Below are 21,866 nucleotides of genomic sequence, written 5' to 3' on the forward strand. Positions count from 1 at the left end.
ACTAGATAATCAGAAATCCACATGTATGGACAGCATGAATTGTGACAGTAATTACTTTAGATATGGTCTAAAGGCTTTACTCTGAATCCTTTATTCTTTTGTTTATAATCCTTCACAGTGCTCTAATTTCATCATATAATTATAGTGCTGCTGAGCACAAAGAGATGAAATTTATGTACTTATTATTTTCCATTTTGATCACACTGGCTGTTTAATACAAGAATACTGGCTATACACCTGTAGAAGTCAGTTTACAGTTTACCAGCAGTGACAGAAGTTGGGAGGCTGGATTCTATTGGCCTTTCAGTGCCTGTGAGCTGTTGAATTAATTTTTATTTATTCATCACTATTTAAAAAAAATCTTGAATGAGCAGTCTAGTTTACACATTTGAACTGTAGATTGATTGCTGAATGTCAGAGATCTATTGTATTCAGTTCTCAGGTCAATATGATTAACTGTCAAGGTGATTTCAGTGACAAGTCACTGAAAAGAAATATATATGCCTTAAAATATTGACTAGTTTCTATGAAAGTTCATGCCAGGATCTTTATTTTGGGGGTAATTATTATTATTAAAGTTAACTGCATTGTAGGGTTCAATGGAGGCCGCAGCTAGATTATTCGGTCTTTGTGAGGCTTGGTTTGTTTCTATAATATTGTTAAGAGCAAGGGCCTTGGACAGACCACTTGGGTTTCAAACTTGTTTCTTTCAGTTTCGAACTGTGTGAGCTCAGTTTCCTCGTCTGTAAAATGAGGACTCCCAATTCTACCAGAGTCACTGTGTTGTGCAGCTCCTCGGACATTGTATTCTAGTGAATGTGCCACCAGGAATTCTGGGGCAGGGAGCCTGTTCCTCTATCTCAGCAGGTTGTCCTGAGGATTAAATGAGTAAAGGGCTTAAAATATTGCCTAACTAAGCACTCTATAAGTATTTGCTATTATTATCCTTTGGGTAAAGGTGGTTTTATTAATGACGTGGACACCTTAAAAATTAATAGTGCATTCTAGTTCTAATTGTAATGATGTCTAATGACTTTTCCCCCAAACTACTTCTAGTTACTGGCACTTGTTCTCATAAATAAGTTTCCAAAGACTAAATTAGGCTCTTTCATCCTAGAAAAATACTGTATTGCAGTGCTTTACTAGGCTATATTGGAGACTGAGACAAAAAGAACAGAGTAATACTGATCCCATCCTTATTTTAAAAATTAATATTTTGTTTATCATAGACTTTTTTTGCATTTTTAAAAAAATATTGCATTGAAATATTATTTGTCTTAATTACTGAATTTTTAGCATTCTGCGTGCCCCCCGCCCCTCACTGCGTTATATTTTGCATCCAAGATGAATGCCTCACTCACTTCACCCATTTCACCCCAGTTCTGGCCCTGCTGTTCTGACTTCATCTGCTGTCATGAAAACAGTGCTCCCAATTTACATGTGGTTGGCGCATCACCATTCTCTTGCTGACTCAAGGAGCAGGCTGTAGTAGCCAAATCTAAATCTAGACCCTGGAAACTGACCCTTAGAATGTCATTGCTACTAATGCTAAATCTCATTTTTTATTTTCTACTTACAAGGTAACTTAGATAATCTTAGTTTATGGAATCTTTAAATTTCAAAACAAGTTTTGTACTCACTTGAAAACATGGTCAGGCAATTTGGTCTTAAGAGCGAAATGAACACAAAATAAGTGTGACACCAAATCAGAGTACCATAGGGCAGCCATGTGAATGGTAGTTATCCTAAAATCAAGGGAGAAAGAGAGTGGGGTGGAACCCAAGGGGAATTTTTTACCAGTAGTATTAAGAGAACCACAGTTAGTCAAATGAGCCACTTGGTGGAAGAAAAGACATAAGGTGTCTCTTTACTTACTTATGATGAGGTTCACCATGCTGGCAAAGTACACAGGAACTTAGCCAGTATCCCGTGTGATGATGAGGAGCATGAAACAAAAACCACATACAAGTTTGGAATCAGATAAATGTTGAGTTGGACTCCTGCTTGATCATCTATAAGCTGTGCAATTTGGACAAGATACTTAAATTCTCTGAGCCTTAATATGCCTACGTCACCAGACTGTCATGAGAAATAAGAGTTTTTGTAAGTAGCTAAAAATGCATGGGGCGCATAGCAGGGTCGTAATGGGTGATTACTCGTGCTATTATGATTCACATTAATATTATATCAAGCAACATACTAGCTAATCAAGGGATAAGGAGACAGCCAAATGATTAGGCGTGAAGAGGAGTATACGAATCCATATAGCCACCTGAGAGCTGGACAACCTAGCGTCAGATCAGCATCTATGTGCTGATGGGCCCAGCCCTCTTAATTTCTAAATAAAGCAAAAAAATGGTGCCAAACAGATAAGAATACATGGATCCAGCCAGGCTTCTGGTTGCCCAAGAGTGCCCGGAGCCTTCAGCAAACCAGTAGAGAAAGAGAGAGCCAAGCTGACTCAGAAAATTGATCTTCCAGAGAGGGAAAGGGGTTGGGACGTGGGCTGGTGTAGTGCAGAAAATAGAGGGAAGGAGCTGATGACAGTATTACTTAGGAGAAGATGACTGCAGCAGGCCTTTATTACACACAAGCCTCAGCACATTCTTATAGTAATGATTTGTAGGCTGGTGCTGTTCATCTTAAGTTGCTGAAAGATACTTACGTTCTCATCTTATTTTCTCAAACTAATGTTTATTTTTAAAAATCTCTTCTTCCATCCTCATTCTGTAGTACAAGTGAGTAAAAAAATTACCTTGTAATAGATTGGGGACTTTTCAGAGCCCAGGTAACATTTCAGGGCATTTTCCTGTTCCGAGTCCTTAGAGAAAACATACCTGGTAACCAGTGCTTATACAATGTCTAGGAACCTGACTGAATCATTTAAAAAATGTAGCCATCTGGATATTTGGTCTAGGACGCTCAGTAAAACAAAAAAATCAACCATTGATTACTCCTTCATTGAAATGAATAAACTGAGTATGTCTTTCAATAACTTACAAACACAGGCTTAGACTGATCTCCATAAGGAAGAAACATGAGATATTACATGACTTCATTTGCTTTTTCTTAGCAACTAATTGAATTTTCCAAGCAACCAAGAAATTTAAGCATATTGTCATCCTCCAAAGCAAGGAGATCCCATTCTCATTTCTCTCCCAGAATTGTGAAGCATTTCCCCCCTTCCATTCATGGGCTAGCTGAGATACCTAGATGCAATATTCATTGAATCCTAGACACCAAAGTCAGTTTTCCTTGGGTTATATGTGAGTTAGGTCTTTGTATTTTTTATTTTAGTGAATTTTTCTTGGCAAAGACCTTGCTCTGCCTGGGAGCTGATTGAGCTTCCGTAGAGCCAATGTGTTTCTCAGTTCTCCAGTTTAAATGCTGCCAAAATTTTCCTAATGTGTGTCATGAGAAATTCAGCAGCACATAAAATGCCATTTATTAAATAAACAGTTAACTAAGCAACCCTTGGCAAAAGACACAACCCATCTGACATTTGAAGCACTTGGGACCTTCCAAAGGAAATAATTAAAGAATGTTTTAAGAAGAAATACCCCCTGTTTAGCAGTCATAATTGAAAAATCACAGTTCCCAACCTGGAGTCTGTGTACTTTTTAGGGTCTTTAAAATTAGAAATGAAGAACAGTTACATATGCTTATTATTTCAACAAACCCGGAAAAGGCTACGTATTTACCCACGCTTAGCACAAGCTAAATAAAACAACTATTTGCATAGGCTATAATTCGATCAGCTCCGTGGGATTACAGAAGCTATCTCATTTTTTCATATAGATGGCTTTGATAAATTAAAAAAATCAAACAATTGCTTAATAAATACTATTTGTTTAGTAGAGGAAATCTCTCAAATGTATAGTTCATGGGAGATAGAGTTATGAAATTTGGGAAGTAGTCATGTAAACAAGATTTGAGGGTGATTAATTATTTCACAGAGTGCTTCTTTGCTTTTTAGAGAAGTAGTCACTTATTTACTTAAATGACGATGAGCACTCCCCTCTGATAGTTTAAGATCTTACACATTGAAGACCATACTAGTAACAATAATGGCTACTCTTTATTTACTCAGTGCCCAAGACCAAGCACATAGTACTGTATGTGCTTAAATAACACTACAAAATGGGTATTAACCTCATTTGATAAAGAGGGAAACTACTTCAGAGAGACTAAGGAACTTGCCCAAGGCAGTGTAACTAGTTAAGTAGCAGAGCAGAGCTGTTTGAATCTATATCCATATGAATCTATAGCCATATCCATATCCGTATCTGTATATCATACAGTGCATTGCCTTCATCAGATAATATTAAAATTACGGGAGAGATTTACACAAAATTTATCAGGAACAAGTCTACTTTGCAAAATCTTTTCATCTCAGGTGCTAAAAACAACAGCTTTGGCTGCCTTAAATGTCAGCTTCCTCTGTTTTCTTTGAGGTTTCTCAGGTAGAGGCATGACTGAGAAGTAAAGGCTGGCATCCATAGCAAGAAAGGGGACTCATACAGCTTGAGTACTCACCAATTAGAAAAGCAGCGCTTGAAATCTCAGGTCCAGGAGGCTTAATTGGGTCCCACAGTTTTTATTGCTGAAGGGAATTTAACTACCATAAAAACAGTCCCATGGAAAGAAAACCAAAAAAATTATATATTCCTGGCTGTGGAGACAGGCATTCAGATTCTGCCTTGTCCACTACTTACTGGCTCCATGCTTCCTAGTTGTGTGTCTTCGGACAAGTGGCCTTGCTTCTTGAAGAGAGGCACATTAAAGTGGAGCCAGAGGGCACTTTGCTTTCTCCTGCACTGATAGTCATTCACCTGGTCCTCCAAATATCTCTGATGGACTGGTGACCCACTCCTGGTATTTTACTGCAAGAAGTTCTACCAGGACCCTGTAATTATTGGGAAAGAATTGGTGTGCTTAAAACTGCATTCACTGTTCCTTTTTTTTTTTTTTCTGATTTTCTCTCTATAGTTTTATATCTACCCTCCAACTAACAAATAATGTAATTTTCTGGCATGAGGCCAGATTCACTGATACGTTAAACTCAAAATTACTATAATCACTTATGAATAATAACTTTACAAATAATTATAATAACAGGTATGTAATTCTAAGCAAGGTATAATTTCCTTTTGCTATTCAAGTCTCTTTAAGTGAGTTTGAATAAATAATTTTGCCACCAGCTTTGACTTGCTACATTTTAGAAAGCTAGATCAGAACAACCTCAGTAGTTCTGTTGTATATATTTATCTTATCCATGCATAAAACAAGAACCTCTGTATGATACAATGTGTAAACATTATTAGAATAATTAATGTAAATGGTTTGGTAGGAGGGGCATAAGATATATTAGAACATATTATAAAGCTATGATAATTAAATGAAGTAGAACTGGATCAAGAAAAAAAGAAACATCAATAAAACAGAATGGGTGGTTAAGAATCTGCCTGCTAATGCAGGGGACGCGGGTTCGAGCCCTGGTCCAGGCAGATCCCACATGCCGCGGAGCAACTAAGCCCCTAAGACACAACTACTGAGCCTGTGCTCTAGAGCCCGCGAGCCACAACTACTGAAGCCTGCACTCCTAGAGCCTGTGCTCTGCAACAAGAGAAACCACCGCGATGAGAAACCCTCGCACTGCACCGAAGAGAAGCCCCCTCTCGCTGCAACTAGAGAAAGCCTGTGCACAGCAACGAAGACTCAATGCAGCCAACAATAAATAAATTTAAAAACAAACAAAACAAAAACAAAAAAACAGAATAAGATGCTCAGGAACAGAACCTTGTGTATGTAAGAATTTACCCTCCTACACTGTTGGTGGGAGTGTAAATTGGTACAACCATTATGGAGAACAGTATGGAGGTTCCTTAAAAAACTGAAAATAGAGATACCATATGATCCAGCAATCCCACTCGTGGGCATATATCTGGAGAAAACCATAATTCAAAAAGATACATGCACCCCAATGTTCATTGCAGCACTACTTACAATAGCCAGGACATGGAAGCAACCTAGATGTCCATCAACAGAGGAATGGATAAAGAAGATGTGGTAATATATACAATGGAATATTACTCAGACATAAAAAAGAAGGAAATAATGCCATTTGCAGCAACATGGATGGACCTAGAGATTGTCATACTGAGTGCAGTAAGTCAGACAAAGAAAGACAAATATATGATATTGCTCATATGTGGAATCTAAAAATGGGGTACAAATGAACTTATCTACAAAACAGAAATAGAATTACAGATGTAGAAAACAAATGTATAGTTACCAGGGATAAGCAGGGGGAGGGATAAATTGGAAGATTGGGATTGACATATACACAGTACTATATATAAAATAGATAACTAATAAAGACCTACTGTATAGCACAGGGAACTCTACTCAGTACTCTGTAATGGCCTATATAGGAAAAGAATCTAAAAAACAGTGAATATGTGTTTATGTATAACTGATTCACTTTGCTGTGCACCTGAAACTAACACAACATTGCACATCAACTATACTCCAATGAAAATTTTAAAAAAAAAGTGATAGTAGATTCAGATGTTGAGACTTTGGCATATCCAAAAGAACATACACTGGTATACCATGTCGTTGTGAATCAATGGGGAAAGGACAGAGTCTATATAGTAAATGGTATTCATGCATATAGTGAACATATACTAAATGGTACATTATACATATGGCCACCCCCTCAGAAAAGTGTAAAATTAAATGATGGAGGGAGCTTCACTGAACTCATGAGGGTAGAGATGCAAAAGAACATGAGTTGGTTAATCTAGACATAACATTCGGTGCCATCATTTTGTTACTATCAGTCAGTTTGAAGATACCATTTTTGGTTGATAGGAAGATAGTTTCCCTTGGGAAAAAAATAGTGGCTACTTTCCCCTCATTGAGACTAACAGATGATTTAAAAGTTTCTGGATAAAGCAGACATGCATTGCCCCTATTAGCAGCATCTGCTGGCTTGGAATAGAAGTTTTAAACCCTAATTTATGGTGTGTTACATTCTGCAAAATCATGAAAGACTGATGCTGAAAATATCTTCATCATTTAGTTGCAAAATAACAGTAAACATTGCAAGTTTATTGTTTCTAGTTAACTTTTTCGGTGTCTTTCTGAATTTCATTAGTGGGGGAAATAACAGCAAGATGTTTTCCCCTCAGGACTTTTATTTTTATATTTGAGCAGCAGCTTATTGTGAAGCTAACGCAGTTTTAAAGTTAGAATTGCCTTTAAATCAGTTACGGCTCCCTTTCTGCCATGTTGCAGAAAAGACAGCTGCTCTTCATTTGTAATTGCTTAAGGGCCTCTGATGATCCTGTGCCTGAGGTAGAGACAGTTCATTGTTCTGTTTATTTAATTTTTTTAGCAGAGGTTTTTGAAAGAGTCCTGAACAGTGAAGTCCCCAATACTTGTTCATGATCAGAGCTTGATGCCCACTGGAACAGTTCCTTAGCTTATCTCAGCTTCATTTTACTCATCTGCAAAAGAGAATTGATCTAGTTTTCAACCTTTTCTTTTTTTTTGCGTCAGCATCTCAAATCTCACATTACTGGCAATCATTGTTCATTTTTGCTATATACATATGTTTTTTCCCAAAAGGCATTACTGATTTATTGCATATTTAATGTGAGAAAAAAGATATTCTTGTTTAATGGAACTCGAGTTCTTTTGCCACACACCCATATGCCACTGAAAGCTTCATTAAATAGAGCTGTTACCCCAGGGACAATGCAGTCTTTTAGCTCCTACGGTTAACTTGTACAGATGGTACGCAGTGTTGTCTGCCGACTTGAGGCAGTTCACTGATGGTGGAATGAGGGAAGGACAAGCAAGAGGGTTTTTCTTTTCCTTTTTCTTCTCCTTCTTTTTATGAATAAGATGTATTTGGTCATGCTTAATTGGAACTAAGCAAAAAAATATTTATTTCCCTATATTACTTAAACGAAATATTTTTTCTCTTTAAATTTCAACTAATTTTTTGGTGTCAAATTAAATGTCATATGCCTTTATTGAGAAATGATGTTGTTGGTGTCTGTTTTCATGTTCCATAATTAGTTTATTATTATATTATAAAAAATGTGTTTTGGTATGGGGAAAATTTCAATTTAGTTGAACATTTTATCTGCACATAATCTCTAAATAGAATTAGATAATGAGACAAAAACCACCAACTCCTCCCCCCTCCAAAAGCCCTTCTTATCTTTCAAAATGCCTTATGTAAGTCTCCTTAAGATTGAGTTTCCTAATTGCTGTCTTCTTTTTAAAGAGGTATTGAGCTACTTTGTACAGGGATTGTACATCTCCTACACTTCCCTTCTCATTTCTACCCTTTCTCTGATCCACTCCAAATACATAAGTCCCTGCACCTGGATGCATATCTGCCTCAATGGACATATTCAAATTACATATGAAAACTTCTGTGGTGTGACATTCTCAGAAATTCTAAAATCCTATTTGTCCCTTGATGAGTTAAGTTCAACAAACTTTTTTTTTTTAACCTTTTTATTATAAGTAAGTTCTGTGCTAGGCTCTCAATGTAAGAAAGTAACTAGCATAAGAAACTTGATCTTGGGTAGATGATAGGACAATAATGAGTACAACGATTAAAACAATGTGATCATCACGCCCCTTGCCTCTACTCTGCTTTTATAATTATCTCTTCATGGTGGCAGGAACACTAAGGAAAGTCTGTTTAATTTTTTAAATCTTAATTGTAAAAAACTCTTTTTTTGGTTTTTTCTTTGGCTACTAGCCCTTCCTTTGGAATGTGCGAAGCTTATAAGGGCTAAAATTTGTCTTTAGCCAAGACATTTTTGACCCTAGACATTGAGTAAGACCATTTATATATTTTAGCCAAGAATTCTCTAATTTCTGAAATTATTAAATATTTGTATTTAATATATAAATATATTTGTGTTTAATATACATGTGTTTAATGTATATAAATATATGCATGTTTATATTTTGGTGTGTATATGGCATATATACATATGTATTGTCTACTTATCTATGTAGAGATGTACAATCTATTCTAATATACGTGTATATTTTTTTCTGAACATTAGTGATAGCAGGTTTGACATGTATTACATTTAAACACATTTACATTGGGAAACGTGTAAACTCTGTGTGTGTATGTGTCTGTGTCCACATATAGTTTACACATACATATATAGCAAATATTCAAGAGAAATTAAACTGGTGTAGTCTCAGTGGTCCATATTTTATTGGACTGAGCATGTGCACAGGGAAGTGATTAAAATTGCATTTTCTTCAGTACCTTACCTAACAAGTACTTACCTGATTAAATTGAAAGTGTGGGGTTTGAAAAATCATTTCAGAATAATAAATAAGTTGGGCTTCCGTGGTGGCGCAGTGGTTGAGAGTCCGCCTGCTGATGCAGGGGACACGGGTTCGTGCCCCGGTCTGGGAAGATCCCACATTCCGCGGAGCGGCTGGGCCTGTGAGCCATGGCCGCTGAGCCTGCGTGTCCAGAGCCTGTGCTCCACAACGGGAGAGGCCACAACATTGAGAGGCCCGCGTACCTCAAAAAATAAATAAATAAAATAATAAATAAGTTAATGTTAGGGATGAAAGTTGTGATGCAGTTTATGTCCTTTTCCCAGCTGCTTCTTATCTAGGTCATGGAAAAACAAATGCCATTACTTCCTACTTGCCTGAGTGGTCCTTATACTGTTCACTTACTGGCTAACTCTTGGTTGTATTTTGAAATGAGCACACTGATATAAATAGATGGTACATGGACAGATCACAGATAGGAAAAAAGAAGAATTAAATTTGGATATTTGAAATATTCTGACTTTTTCTTAATAGAATAAAAGCATTAAGTACATTTAAAACAAATAAAAAGTAAAACTAAAACAGTCTCCTTAAATTAATTCTTAAACCTCCTGGACTTTTAGAATATAGTCCGTCCTCCCTATCTGTGGGTTCTGTATCCACAGATTCAACCAACCAAGAATGGAAAATACTCAGGGAAAAAAAATACCAGGAAGTTCCAAAAAGCAAAACTTGAATTTGCCATGCACTGGCAACTATTTGCATAGCATTTACATTGTATCAGGTATTACAAGTAATCTAGAGATGATTTAAAGTATATGGGAGGATGTATGTAAGTTATATGCAAATACTATGCCATTTTATATGAGACTTGAGCACCTGCGGATTTTGATACGGGGTAAGTTGGGAGTGTCCTGCCACAGGTACCGAGGGAGGACTGTTTGTCTACATATGTATACATATTTGTATATATAATATCCTAAATGACATACCTGTTTAAAATGACATTATAGTCCTGGAAACAGAGAAATAAGCCCCTCTGCCTAAACTGGGCTTAAAAAGACGTTTTAATCAATAGTCACATGAAAAAATTCCTCTGCTTAATTGTGATATTTGATTCATTTAGAGAGATTTTAATCAGGACAAATGGAAAGAAAGTACTGTTTTTTTTCTAGAACAGTCCATGTAATTTATAACAGGGTCATTCTTTTGCATGGTGGCAAATAGCTGTTTGATTGTGAATCTCCTACTTAGAAACTGCTATCAAAAACTAAGTGAAATTTCCTGCTGAGACAAAGACAAAGTTTGAAGTTAACGTCATTAGATATTCAAAAGGAGTATTAGACACAGTCATGATGAAAGATATTCTAGTGATCTCTGTACACATTTACTGATAAAATAGGATAATGTTACCTATTTCCTAGGTTGCTTGTGAGGAATAAACATATAATATGTGTAAGTATCTTGTAACATAGCCTGACAGAAAGTAAACCCTCCATAAATCGGAATTGATTCTTCTTGAAGTGTTGGGGTGGGTAGTTGTTGTTTGATGACATAAAACCCCTCTCACGAGTGAAAGTGAAACTCTCGGGTTCACCAGCTTCCTGTATATATTTTCTGGCTGAGAAACCTCATCTGCAAAGAAAGCCTTCACTGTACTTCAAACTATAATAGGGCTATCAGAATAAAAAAGAAAGTCCTAATCTGCTTTGATCTCTTTGATCCTACTGTTTGCAACTCTATTAATTACTTTAATACACTGACCAATCATCTACCATGTGCCTTGTTAGCTGTTACCCTTGTTACAACATTTAGATTGTACAACTCCATTAATTCACTGTAAGAATGATAATATTGTTATTCATAATGATAACAACCACATTAATAAGAGCAGCTACTTTTTTTTTTTTTTTTTTTTTTGCCGTACGCGGGCCTCTCACTGTTGTGGCCTCTCCCGTTGCGGAGCACAGGCTCTGGACGTGCAGGCTCAGCGGCCATGGCTCACGGGCCCAGCCGCTCCACGGCATGTGGGATCTTCCCGGACCGGGGCACGAACCCATGTCCCCCGCATCGGCAGGCGGACTCTCAACCACTGCGCCACCAGGGAAGCCCGCAACTACTATTTACTTGAGTACTTACTCTGTGCCAGATCCTGTTCTTAGCGCTTTAACTGAACTATTATTCATTTTTTACAATAACCCTAATGTGGTAGATATTATTATCCCATTTTACAGATAATACTGAGCCTTTGCAAGGTTGAAGGACTTCCACAAAGTCACAGGATGGCAAGAGGGTGAGCTGGAGTTCTCTCTGAAAGCTGACTTGAGAACCAGATTCTTAGGCCTCACTTGTGATTGCTTCCAAGAATGAAAGAGAAAACCAAGACTCAGATTAAAAGGAGTCACTCATGTTCTCTCAGGGAGGGTCATGTCAGAGTCAAGATCTCTGCAGAGAACTCCGACTCTGACTTCAGTGCTTATTTTACCACACCTCCTACTCTCATAGTTAACATATGAAAAGTCTTGATCAATGCCTGTTAATTAATTAAATTAATTCAAGAGCCCCATTAAGACTTCTAAGCTAAAACATACTGATAACAACAACAACAAAGGTCATGATCTGAGTGGCAGATATTTTCCTACTGATCTGCTTATTTCACACACACTTACCTCCCGTGGAAAGAGATTTATCTATCAGCCACCAGTTCTTCAATACCATCTGTACAAACCTTAGATAGATATAATCCTTGAGGCATGTCTGTGTACCTGAAGATGTGGTGAACATTCTCTTTACTAATGGAATACGGGTTTCAATACATCTCAGAATAGGGAACGATATCCTGGCATCAAAACCACAACTGGAAAAAGCCAGACAAAGAGAAGGAACAATAGGGCATCTTTTACCTCTTCCCCAAATCACAGAGTTTGAGGGGAAAAAAGCTCAAGGATTTATGGATTTGACATGCCTTTCCTTTTTAGATGTCTGTTTTAGAAATTAAGAAACTAAGACAGAGAGAGGTTAGGCAGCCTGACTTAGGTAAAAGCTTTGTGATTAAACCAAGTCTGTATCCAGACTACCAAAGTTCTGTTCTTTAGCCTGTTTACTCCCCCTGCCTTTTTAGGACTATTATCAAGATCAAATAAAATACTCAGTGACTGTTTACCTCAGATTTCCAGCCTAGGCATATCAAAACACAAACATCCTACTCCTTTTCTTGCCCATTTAAGTGTGAGTGACATTTTGAAAATTCTAACAAATGTTGGAAGAAAGGGAAGAGATCATCATAGCAATGTGTGGAAATTTTATGGCAGCTAAAAGACAACAAACAAAACCCAGCAAATAACAAAAAACCCAAGACCCCTTTTATGTTTCTATTCCTTTGGGATTTATGATATAATTTCATGAAGCAGGGAAGTGAAATTCAACATTTTGAATTACTCTTCAAAGAGACTGAAAATCAGTATCCACAAAGAAATATTGATTCCATAAAAGGATCCAAATAGGTGTGCAATAATATCACCAATTGTTAAGATGATAAAGTGTAAGATTTGTTGAAAGTTGAAACTATTAAATAAATTACAATTTTAACATAAATAAAAAAGATATATGAATAATTATATATGATTGAAAACCATATTATCTCAGAAAGAAGCAAAAAAAAAAAAGATTTGGAGTGCTTACTGGCTACTCCTTGTTATTATAATTGGACTATATTCAGGTCATATTAAGAGTAAGTCTAGGGCTTCCCTGGTGGCGCAGTGGTTGAGAGTCCACCTGCCGATGCAGGGGACACGGGTTCGTGCCCCGGTCCGGGAGGATCCCACATGCTGTGGAGCGGCTGGGCCCGTGAGCCATGGCCACTGAGCCTGCGCGTCCGGAGCCTGTACTCCGCAATGGGAGAGGCCACAATGGTGAGAGGCCCGCGTACCGCCCCCCCCCCAAAAAAAAGCAGAGTAAGTCTGACTTTAGAAAAGTAGAGTGATTATGAAATCTGGGTCAGCTGAAGTAGTTGTGTAGATCTGAGAGCTATCAGCCTGCCTATCCAATATTGCCTTTCTGTCTTCTAGAGTTGCCTTTCAAAGAATACAAAATAAGAACAAAAAACACACTGTGCTTCTCCTCAAGATAGTTCTTCTATGGAAATTATTCTACCCCTGGAGAATTTTAAATCAGGTGTTTTTACTCTAAAAGTAGTTTACACCCCATAAAATGAGTTTGAAGGTGATAGGTCAACTCGCCATTTGTACGTAAGTTTCCACACTTTCCTAGAGAAATTAGCTAAAAATTATAGCTAGGTTATGAGATGGGTCCACAATACTGCATTCTGTTATATTTTAACTATATTTGTAAATATTGTTATTAATAATAGTCTATAATCTGGGAACTAGGTTAAAAAAAGTGAAGAAAGAATGTTATTCAACTCTCAGCAAGTATTTATTGAGTGTCTGCTCTGTGCCAGGTACTGATCTTGTTGTAAGGTTTTTTCCTGCATAAAGCATAAATTCTAGTGGAGATTCATACTCCCTTTTTGGGGTGAGGGGGTGGTGCATGGCTCACCCTAAGTATTGTGATCTAGGGAATCCTTACGTTTCTTCTCCATCTCCCTGAACCTCACTGAATCAACAGGGAACCCAATTCACTCATGAGATTATAAATCTCTCACTGAAATTCTCACCTACAATTGCCCTAGCCCTACATGTTTTCAACTTTTTGTTAGCTGATGTGGGACTCATGAGGCAATATATCCTGCCTTATATCTACTTGCTCATGTCAGAAACATCCAATTCCATTGCTGGGGTTCTATTTCATGGTGATGTGTTAGCATTGATCAGCATTACCATCTGCATCATTTGGGTCAGAAAATACTCATTCCTGATTAATATCTATGTCAAAGGAATATCCATACATTAAAATATAAATCACCAGGAAAAAATGAAAACAAATATACAGGTTTAGGTAGCTCGAAAATCATGGTGAGAGGTTATAAAACTTGGAAAATCATCCACGAAAAGCATTTTATCCACTACTGAAGGTTCCCAAAGAAAGGCAATCCTAAATCAACTTTCCCAAGGCTTAATAGCTCTTTCTCTTTTCTAGGAAGTATGTTTAAGAATTAATCTAATTCCTTTTTGTTATTGCTTGAGTTCATTTTCCCTTCTTTTGTTGTCAATAGATGCTTGTTAAAGCTTTATACATATTTGTTCAAAGAATAAGGGATATGGTATTCTTTATAATAATCCTTCTTCAAGATAAAGGTAAACTGAAACACCAGGACTAGCATTGAAAAGATGTGATTTATTTAGTTGGCACAAATCATGTAAAAAAACACCAATTATATGAGTGCGCTTAATTTCTAAACATTTTCTCATAATGGATTAATTTAGAACTAATATATCTGTGTCTCCTAGATGATAATAAAGAGATGATGATATTTATTATCATGCAGTTTGATGTAGTTGATGTTTATTAAAATCTTACAATGTGCTTGGCATTGGATTGTTTGCCATGTAGATTTTCTCACATGCATTTTCTTCTGTAATCATTATAACCATCCTGTAAAGTATTATGTCTCTATAAACAAAGCTTAGAGATCATATACTTATGTAATGCTAGAGCTGGAATTTGAGCTCAGGGAGTCTGATACCAGAGCTTGCACTCTTAATCACTCTAAAAAATAAAGTATCCATTAACAAATCCTATCAGGAAATTAATCAGCCACACTATTGGCTCGATTGGTCCTGGGTGTGGAAGAAGTAACAGCTGTCTTGACCTGGTTAACTTGATAGCACTAATCAGACACAGGCTTACTTTTTCTGTTTTGCAAGTATATTTTTATACATGGATAAATGAATTTAGAAACTGACAGTGTTGGCTGCTGTGAAATTTCGAGTGCCTTCATAAAAGAATTTAGATAGTTATCTGGACATAGATAACTAATTTATCCTTAAGTCTGTATGACATATCTTTTGGAAATGTTTTTATCCATGGCATGGACTTTGTAGAGAAAGGGCATGAATCTCTATGTTGAAATAACTACGGATTTATTAAGGTGATGTGATAGCAGGTGCATGATGTTGTGAGCCCTGCCAGTGGGTTTGTCCGAAGTGCTATTTGCAGTCCCCCCAAAGCCCTAGGACTATAAACAAGCAGTGAGAACTGCCCAGCCACTTTAGACGAAGTGCCTTTGGAAATGAGGGTACAGGACAAACTTTGTTCCACATTCATATACATTAAAAGTGAAATGGAACGTTAGTAATATAGATTGAATGGATTTAGGATAAACACCAAGGTCCAGAGTTAGCTAACATGATTCAAACAGTTACTAATGCAGGGCAGGGCAAGAGAGAGCCTCTGTATCTTAGTCATATTTTACGATTTTTCTGAGAAAATTCAGGATGTTTTTTACCTCAACTTGTGATTATTTTACAAAGTTACTATGCACCATAGATATATAGACCATAGAAGAGATCCTGTATTTTAGGTTACTGGTATAAAAAGTATCTAATTTCAAATATTTTAGTGATGGCAAAACTGAAAAACCTCAGTACTTATATTTAATAAACAAAGCATAATAGCCAACTAACAAAAGCAAATGGTTCTATACATGCTTGGAATAATGAAAGTTTTGTGCAGATTTATTCAAGTTATTTGAGTTAACTACAGGTACTTTGTGTGTGAGTGTGTGTGTGTGTGTGTGTGTACACATTATTGGAATGAAATTATATTAGAATAGTTATGTTCAATAAATTGATACCTGGATTTTATTTGGCTAAAAAAGCTGTCTTATACATCAAAAGGCACTAAACATTGTATGTCTTTTCATAATCTACTTGGAAATTACGTGAACTGATGACAAGTTCGAAACATTAAAATATGGGCCCAGTTTCTCACTGCTATCCTCTGCCTACAGGTTGTGTATAAAAATAATGATGTAAGGCTGGAATTATCTCGACTTGCCAAACAAGGAGACCCGAAGATGAAGATTCATGGAGTGGTGGCCTTCAAATGTGAGAATGTTGCAACTTTGGACCCAATCACCTTTGAAACCCCAGAATCTTTTGTCTCTTTGCCTAAATGGAATGCAAAGAAAACAGGCTCCATATCATTTGATTTCCGCACAACAGAGCCAAATGGCCTCATCTTATTTAGTCATGGCAAACCACGGCACCAAAAAGATGCCAAGCACCCACAGATGATAAAGGTTGACTTCTTTGCTATTGAGATGCTGGATGGCCACCTCTACCTCCTCCTAGACATGGGGTCAGGTACAATCAAAATCAAAGCCCTACAGAAGAAGGTGAATGATGGAGAATGGTATCATGTGGACTTCCAAAGAGACGGACGGTCAGGTAATTTATCATTTTTTATGCTGTTTATCTGCTGGAACACCACTCCTAAGGAATTAAAACCAAGACATATTAAAGAGTTCTTGCATTTCTCTCTTTAGGGTAAAGGAAATTGTTATTATTTCTGTTTCACATCATAAAAGAATCAGAAGGAGCTAATTAATCATCATAGTTGGGCATCAAACCCCAAATGCTCAAATGGCTTCTAGAATAGCTTCTTAAATGAACATTAAATGGATAATCAAGTGCCAAATCTTGCAAGAAATTTTATCTTGAATTTGCAAATGACAAAATTCAGTGTTCTTGTGTTCCCAGTTATCTCTTGTATCATTGGGTGTTTGGAGGTGCTTGAAGTGGCAAATATAAAATATGAAAAAAATTTTAATATAAAATCCTTAGTTTAATACAGTACACTTTTTTATCCAAGGTGGGTCTATGGTATCAAAAACACTTTAATCAATACAGTAGGATTTCAAGGATGCAGGCAAAGCTCCGCTGCCTTCCAAATAGCTTCCCTTTCTGATGAAAGAGGTTTGGAATTCCACCAACAGGAATTCATTTCTCTGGCTTCCTTTTCCTGCACGTTTTTTTTCTGGAGTGGTGTACATGAGGTGGGGAAGGAGAGGATGTTTGTAGTGAAGGCCTGAAGAAATAACGTTTACTTACTCTGAAATGTGGAATAGATTAGGGGGCTTAGGGAGTTGAGCAGCATTACGTCTGCGGGGGCAAGAGTCATCCAGGCAAAGGAAGTAGCATTTGTGGAAACCCAGAGAGCGAGAGAGGGAGAGAGAGAGAGAAGCCATTTGTTTCAGGTCTATAATTATATATTATGTCTTTTACTTTCTTCACTCTGTGCTTTCATGCTGATTGTCCTTCACAGCAGCCAACACTGTCAGCTATCAAGTGCTTCTCAAATCATGCTGATTTGTCTTAACTTACAAATCAAGTTATCTTCTTATAATTGAAGACGGCTGAATATAAACCTGGCCGCTCTCCTCCCCTCTCTCCCCCCACTCCCTTATTTGCTTTTGTACTATACCATTCACTCTGGATTTTCCACTAAATACCAGAGTAAGCTTGGCCTAGGCTTTTTTTTTTTTTTTTTTTTTTTTTTTTGCGTTACGCGGGCCTCTCACTTTTGTGGCCTCTCCCGTTGCGGAGCACAGGCTTCGGACGCGCAGGCTCAGCGGCCATGGCTCACGGGCCTAGCCGCTCCGCGGCATGTGGGATCCTCCTGGACCTGGGCACGAACCCGCGTCCCCTGCATCAGCAGGTGGACTCTCAACCACTGTGCCACCAGGGAAGCCCTAGGCATTTTTTAATGGGCCTGGATTTCTTTCTTTGTAAAGCATGTTGGGAAGGACCCAGTATTCAGTGGATCCTAGACCCAGTGACAGGGGATCAACAGCGATGGAGACTAGCATAGTATATTTTTGCAAAACTTTCTGGGGGACTCGACGATCAATCAAATTTGGGAACCACAGATCAGATGACACCTTGTACTTCTTTCAGATCCAAGAATCTGTAATTACCATCCTAGTTTAGAAGGGCCATGCTGAAGCCCTGGGGTGAGCTCTCCTCCTCGCACTCCTTTCACAGATTGCTCCGTCACTTGTTTATTTCTGGCTTCTCTGCAGCAGAGCAGTTTCCTATTTTACAATTATTCATGCCTTCTTTTCCTGTTTATTGATCAAGAAGGTCGTGTTTGCCTTCCTAAAGAGATCTTTTTTGCCCACTAAAATAGAGATGAAATGCATGAAAATTGGGAGAGAGCTAGGGGTGAGGGTGGAGAGTTGAAGAACAATCAGAACCTATTACTCTGATCCCCAAGATATCTTGGAGATTCTGTTTCTGACTCATCCCTCTCTGGAAACTTGGTCTCTCTACATTCTTTCATTTCCCTAAAGATGTTCAAAAGGAAGATTAGTTACCATTCTGTGCAATGTGTGCTATGTTGTCATTTTTCTCCAGTATCTTAGATAACTGAGAGTAGACAATAAAAGATTTTTTTTTTTGTCTGTTGTACTATACTGATTCCATTAGGAATTGGATTCCTCTTTGTTTTTCTGATTTAAGCTGAGAAGAGTTCATTGATAGGAATACAGAAATATGGCAATAGAGGGCCTCCCTTTGGCTTCCCCCAGCCTGTTTCTGCCAGAGTTAGCAGTTAATTTGCTACTTAAGAACCTTCAGACAGAAGACTTAAAAGGAGGATGGGAACATGGACTAATCTTGTGTTTTGAAATATTAACTTATGGATGTTATCACTTGACTTGAAATACATCTAGAATAAAATTTTGAAAATGACTTTTAAGAATATATATAATTTTAGTCAGATTTTATAGCAATTTAATTAAGTGGATAACTTTTGGAAGTTCAGAGGGGCAAAAAATATTACACTTAAGATCAATGAGCTATTTTCTAACTATATGAAGAAATACATGGTTAATGTCAAAATTTTAGTAAATGCAAAATGATATAAAAAGGAAAATAAAACCATTCATTATCCATTTGATAATGATGATTTATACCTGGATATTTCTAGCCAGTCTTAAGTAGTGGTGCAATTAATTAGTTTCCTAAGTTCCTTGGATGACCTATTACAATAAGGATCAGATAAATACCTTAATCCTCAAGCCGAGGAAAATCTACTTTTGCTGTTTGAGCTCTTTAATTCATCCAAATAACCAAAAGTTTATTAACTGCCCTGTTTATACCCTCATTGGAAAAGGGCAGAGCAGAAAATATCAACTTTAATTTACAAAGTTCAATGCTGGATGGGAAGAAGAAAGAGATGCCTTAAAAAAGTGTTATTTGCAGTAAGAAAGAAGATAAACAAAATGTGGGATTTTTGTCAGAATCCAATAGAAAGATTTAGTATGCTTCGTTGTGTTTTGATGGTAAAGTACTTTTATTCGATTATGATTTCAGATTAGTGAATTGGAACAAACAGTATAAAAAACAATGCTCATTCACTAAACCAAGTTCTGCCTTTACTAAATTGAAAAAAAAAAGAGAGCTCCTTATGTTGGCCTAGCTCAAGGGAGCTTAATGTAATTTTAATAACTGCAGCTGTTAATATTTTATATATAGTATTTTAATTAAGTTCTGTGTTTGCACACTGCATTGGTTTGGTATAAAGTAGCTTTTTAAAGATTGAATGAATAGCTATACTAGCTTTTATTTTACTTAAAGGATATTTCTGAGTTAGACTTGGTGAAATGCTAAGATTTATAGCTCAGTTAAAACTAAGAAACATAGAATTTCAAGAAATAGTTTCATCCATTTTTCACATCAGTTATATTCAGAGGCTATATGAACATTACTCTTACAATAATGTGGGAAACAATATTTATATGACAAGAGGGCAATGTGGGCTGATTTCTGACTCATGGACAATGAAGGTCATTATCTATTGATTTGCCTGGGATCCTCCTTAGCTGAATATTTAAAAACATTTAATGGGGGCCTCCCTGGTGGCGCAGTGGTTGAGAGTCCGCCTGCCGATGCAGGGGATACGGGTTCGTGCCCCAGTCTGGGAGGATCCCACATGCCGCGGAGCGGCTGGGCCCGTGAGCCATGGCCGCTGGGCCTGCGCGTCCAGAGCCTGTGCTCCGCAACGGGAGAGGCCACAGCAGTGAGAGGCCCACATACCGCAAAAAGAAAAAAAAAAAAAAAAAAAAAACATTTAATGAGCCATGTTATCTCCATTATTAAAGTAGAGGGAGCCCAGACGTAGGAGTTATTCCTTCTCTTATTGACCATACTAAAGTAAATAGGACTAAAAGCCATGGTCATTAATTTGATGCTAATAAATTTTGGCTGTCTTATCAGAGACAGTGTTAAAACTGTATTTGGTAGACAGACTGAATTTTTGATATTCCCCAGTTTATAAGGGGAACCCATGTATGACAGGGACTATATTCTTTATGTTTATATCCTGGTGTTTTCTTAGGCAATAACAGTTGCTCAATACATATTTGGTGTGAGAAAAAATAAAGAATAAAAACATGTGAATGGCTCAGTGCCAACCCACCCCAATATTCTAAAAATAGTAACACCATCACTACTCTTGAAGAGTAATAGCACTCTTTTAGTTGTAAATACAGCTTTTTAAAGAATTACATTACTTCCTGAAAGCAGTTTAAACAATATAGGATAATAGGTGCTGTCCTTCTTTTATGAATACAGTTCCATCCTCCAAGCCCAGACGTCCAAAAAAAATGTGGTGAGGAAGTTAAACAGTTGTTAGAGAACTGTGATAAACCTCATACAAAAATGACAACCTTTTATGAGAACAGAACTGCTATTCCTGCTTGTTCCTGAGCTCCCTGTATCATTTAGCAAACATGTAGGTAGAAGGAACATTAATCCTGAGGAAAAGCATTCACTTCTTTCTGAGGGCTGGGATATGCAGCCACAGTAAGCATGCTACTGATGAGGAAGATAGTCACTCAGGATGTCCATCTTTCTGGTTACTTGCCCTTCTGTCCTTTGTTCACTAAAAGGTGGGTACCTGAGCCCTTTGTTTGATAAGAAATATTGTCTTCATCTGAATGCTTTTCCAGAACTTCATTTTCAGCACAATTAATTGTATTGGGTTATATGTCCCTTCTTCCATTCTGTGACTTGGGGAAAGAAAGAAGCACTTTCCCAAACCTTGACTAATACTGTTTGGTCTCAGTCTTTCCGTACAGTGTAGTTTCTTCCATGGCTGGCTTAGTCTATGACTGGTGCCATGGGAGGCTAAGTGGACTAAGCCACAAGTGGCATTTTCAGATCCTGCACTAAATTGGCAAAGGAGGAACCATACCAAGTGCCAGCCTGATTTTGTGGATCAGAGTGTATGGTTTGAGTGCCACAAAAAGTGGATATGCTCCACAGATAGTATAGCTACTTAACAGAGCCAAACCCCTAAGTTACTGAGTTAATAAATATGATTGATGGGGCTCATTACTCTGCAAACTTTGCAGGACATACAGCTGAACATTTTCTTACCACCCCCATCTCCCTTTCCAGGGTTCCCCTTTGCCTCTCTTTTGCTCCCAAACTCAACACAAGACAGCTTCCTAGGTATTTAACTAAAGCATGAATTGTGCTAAAATTAGGAGGAGATTAATGACTGTTTTCTTGGGGCATGGATATTGTTTAAATTTGTGTTAAGCTGTTTGGCTGAGTCAAGGG

The 21,866-nt window shown here is 37.4% G+C and overlaps 1 protein-coding gene across 32 annotated transcripts in view; it reads left to right on the forward strand.

The window, feature by feature from the left end:
- Positions 1-21,866, forward strand: part of NRXN1 (neurexin 1) — a gene marked incomplete at both ends in the record, with an annotated part of 1,149,966 nt that overhangs the window by 487,156 nt on the left and 640,944 nt on the right. For all 32 annotated transcript variants that reach the window (XM_081253733.1, XM_081253747.1, XM_081253714.1 and 29 more), the window contains one exon: positions 16,247-16,685. In XM_081253733.1, the coding sequence (XP_081109859.1) occupies positions 16,247-16,685 (439 nt within the window). The remainder of the gene's footprint in view (positions 1-16,246; positions 16,686-21,866) is intronic.

This window comes from Mesoplodon bidens (genome assembly GCF_964165515.1).
Source record: "Mesoplodon bidens genome assembly, chromosome: 14".
Classification (NCBI taxonomy): Eukaryota; Metazoa; Chordata; class Mammalia; order Artiodactyla; family Ziphiidae; genus Mesoplodon; species Mesoplodon bidens.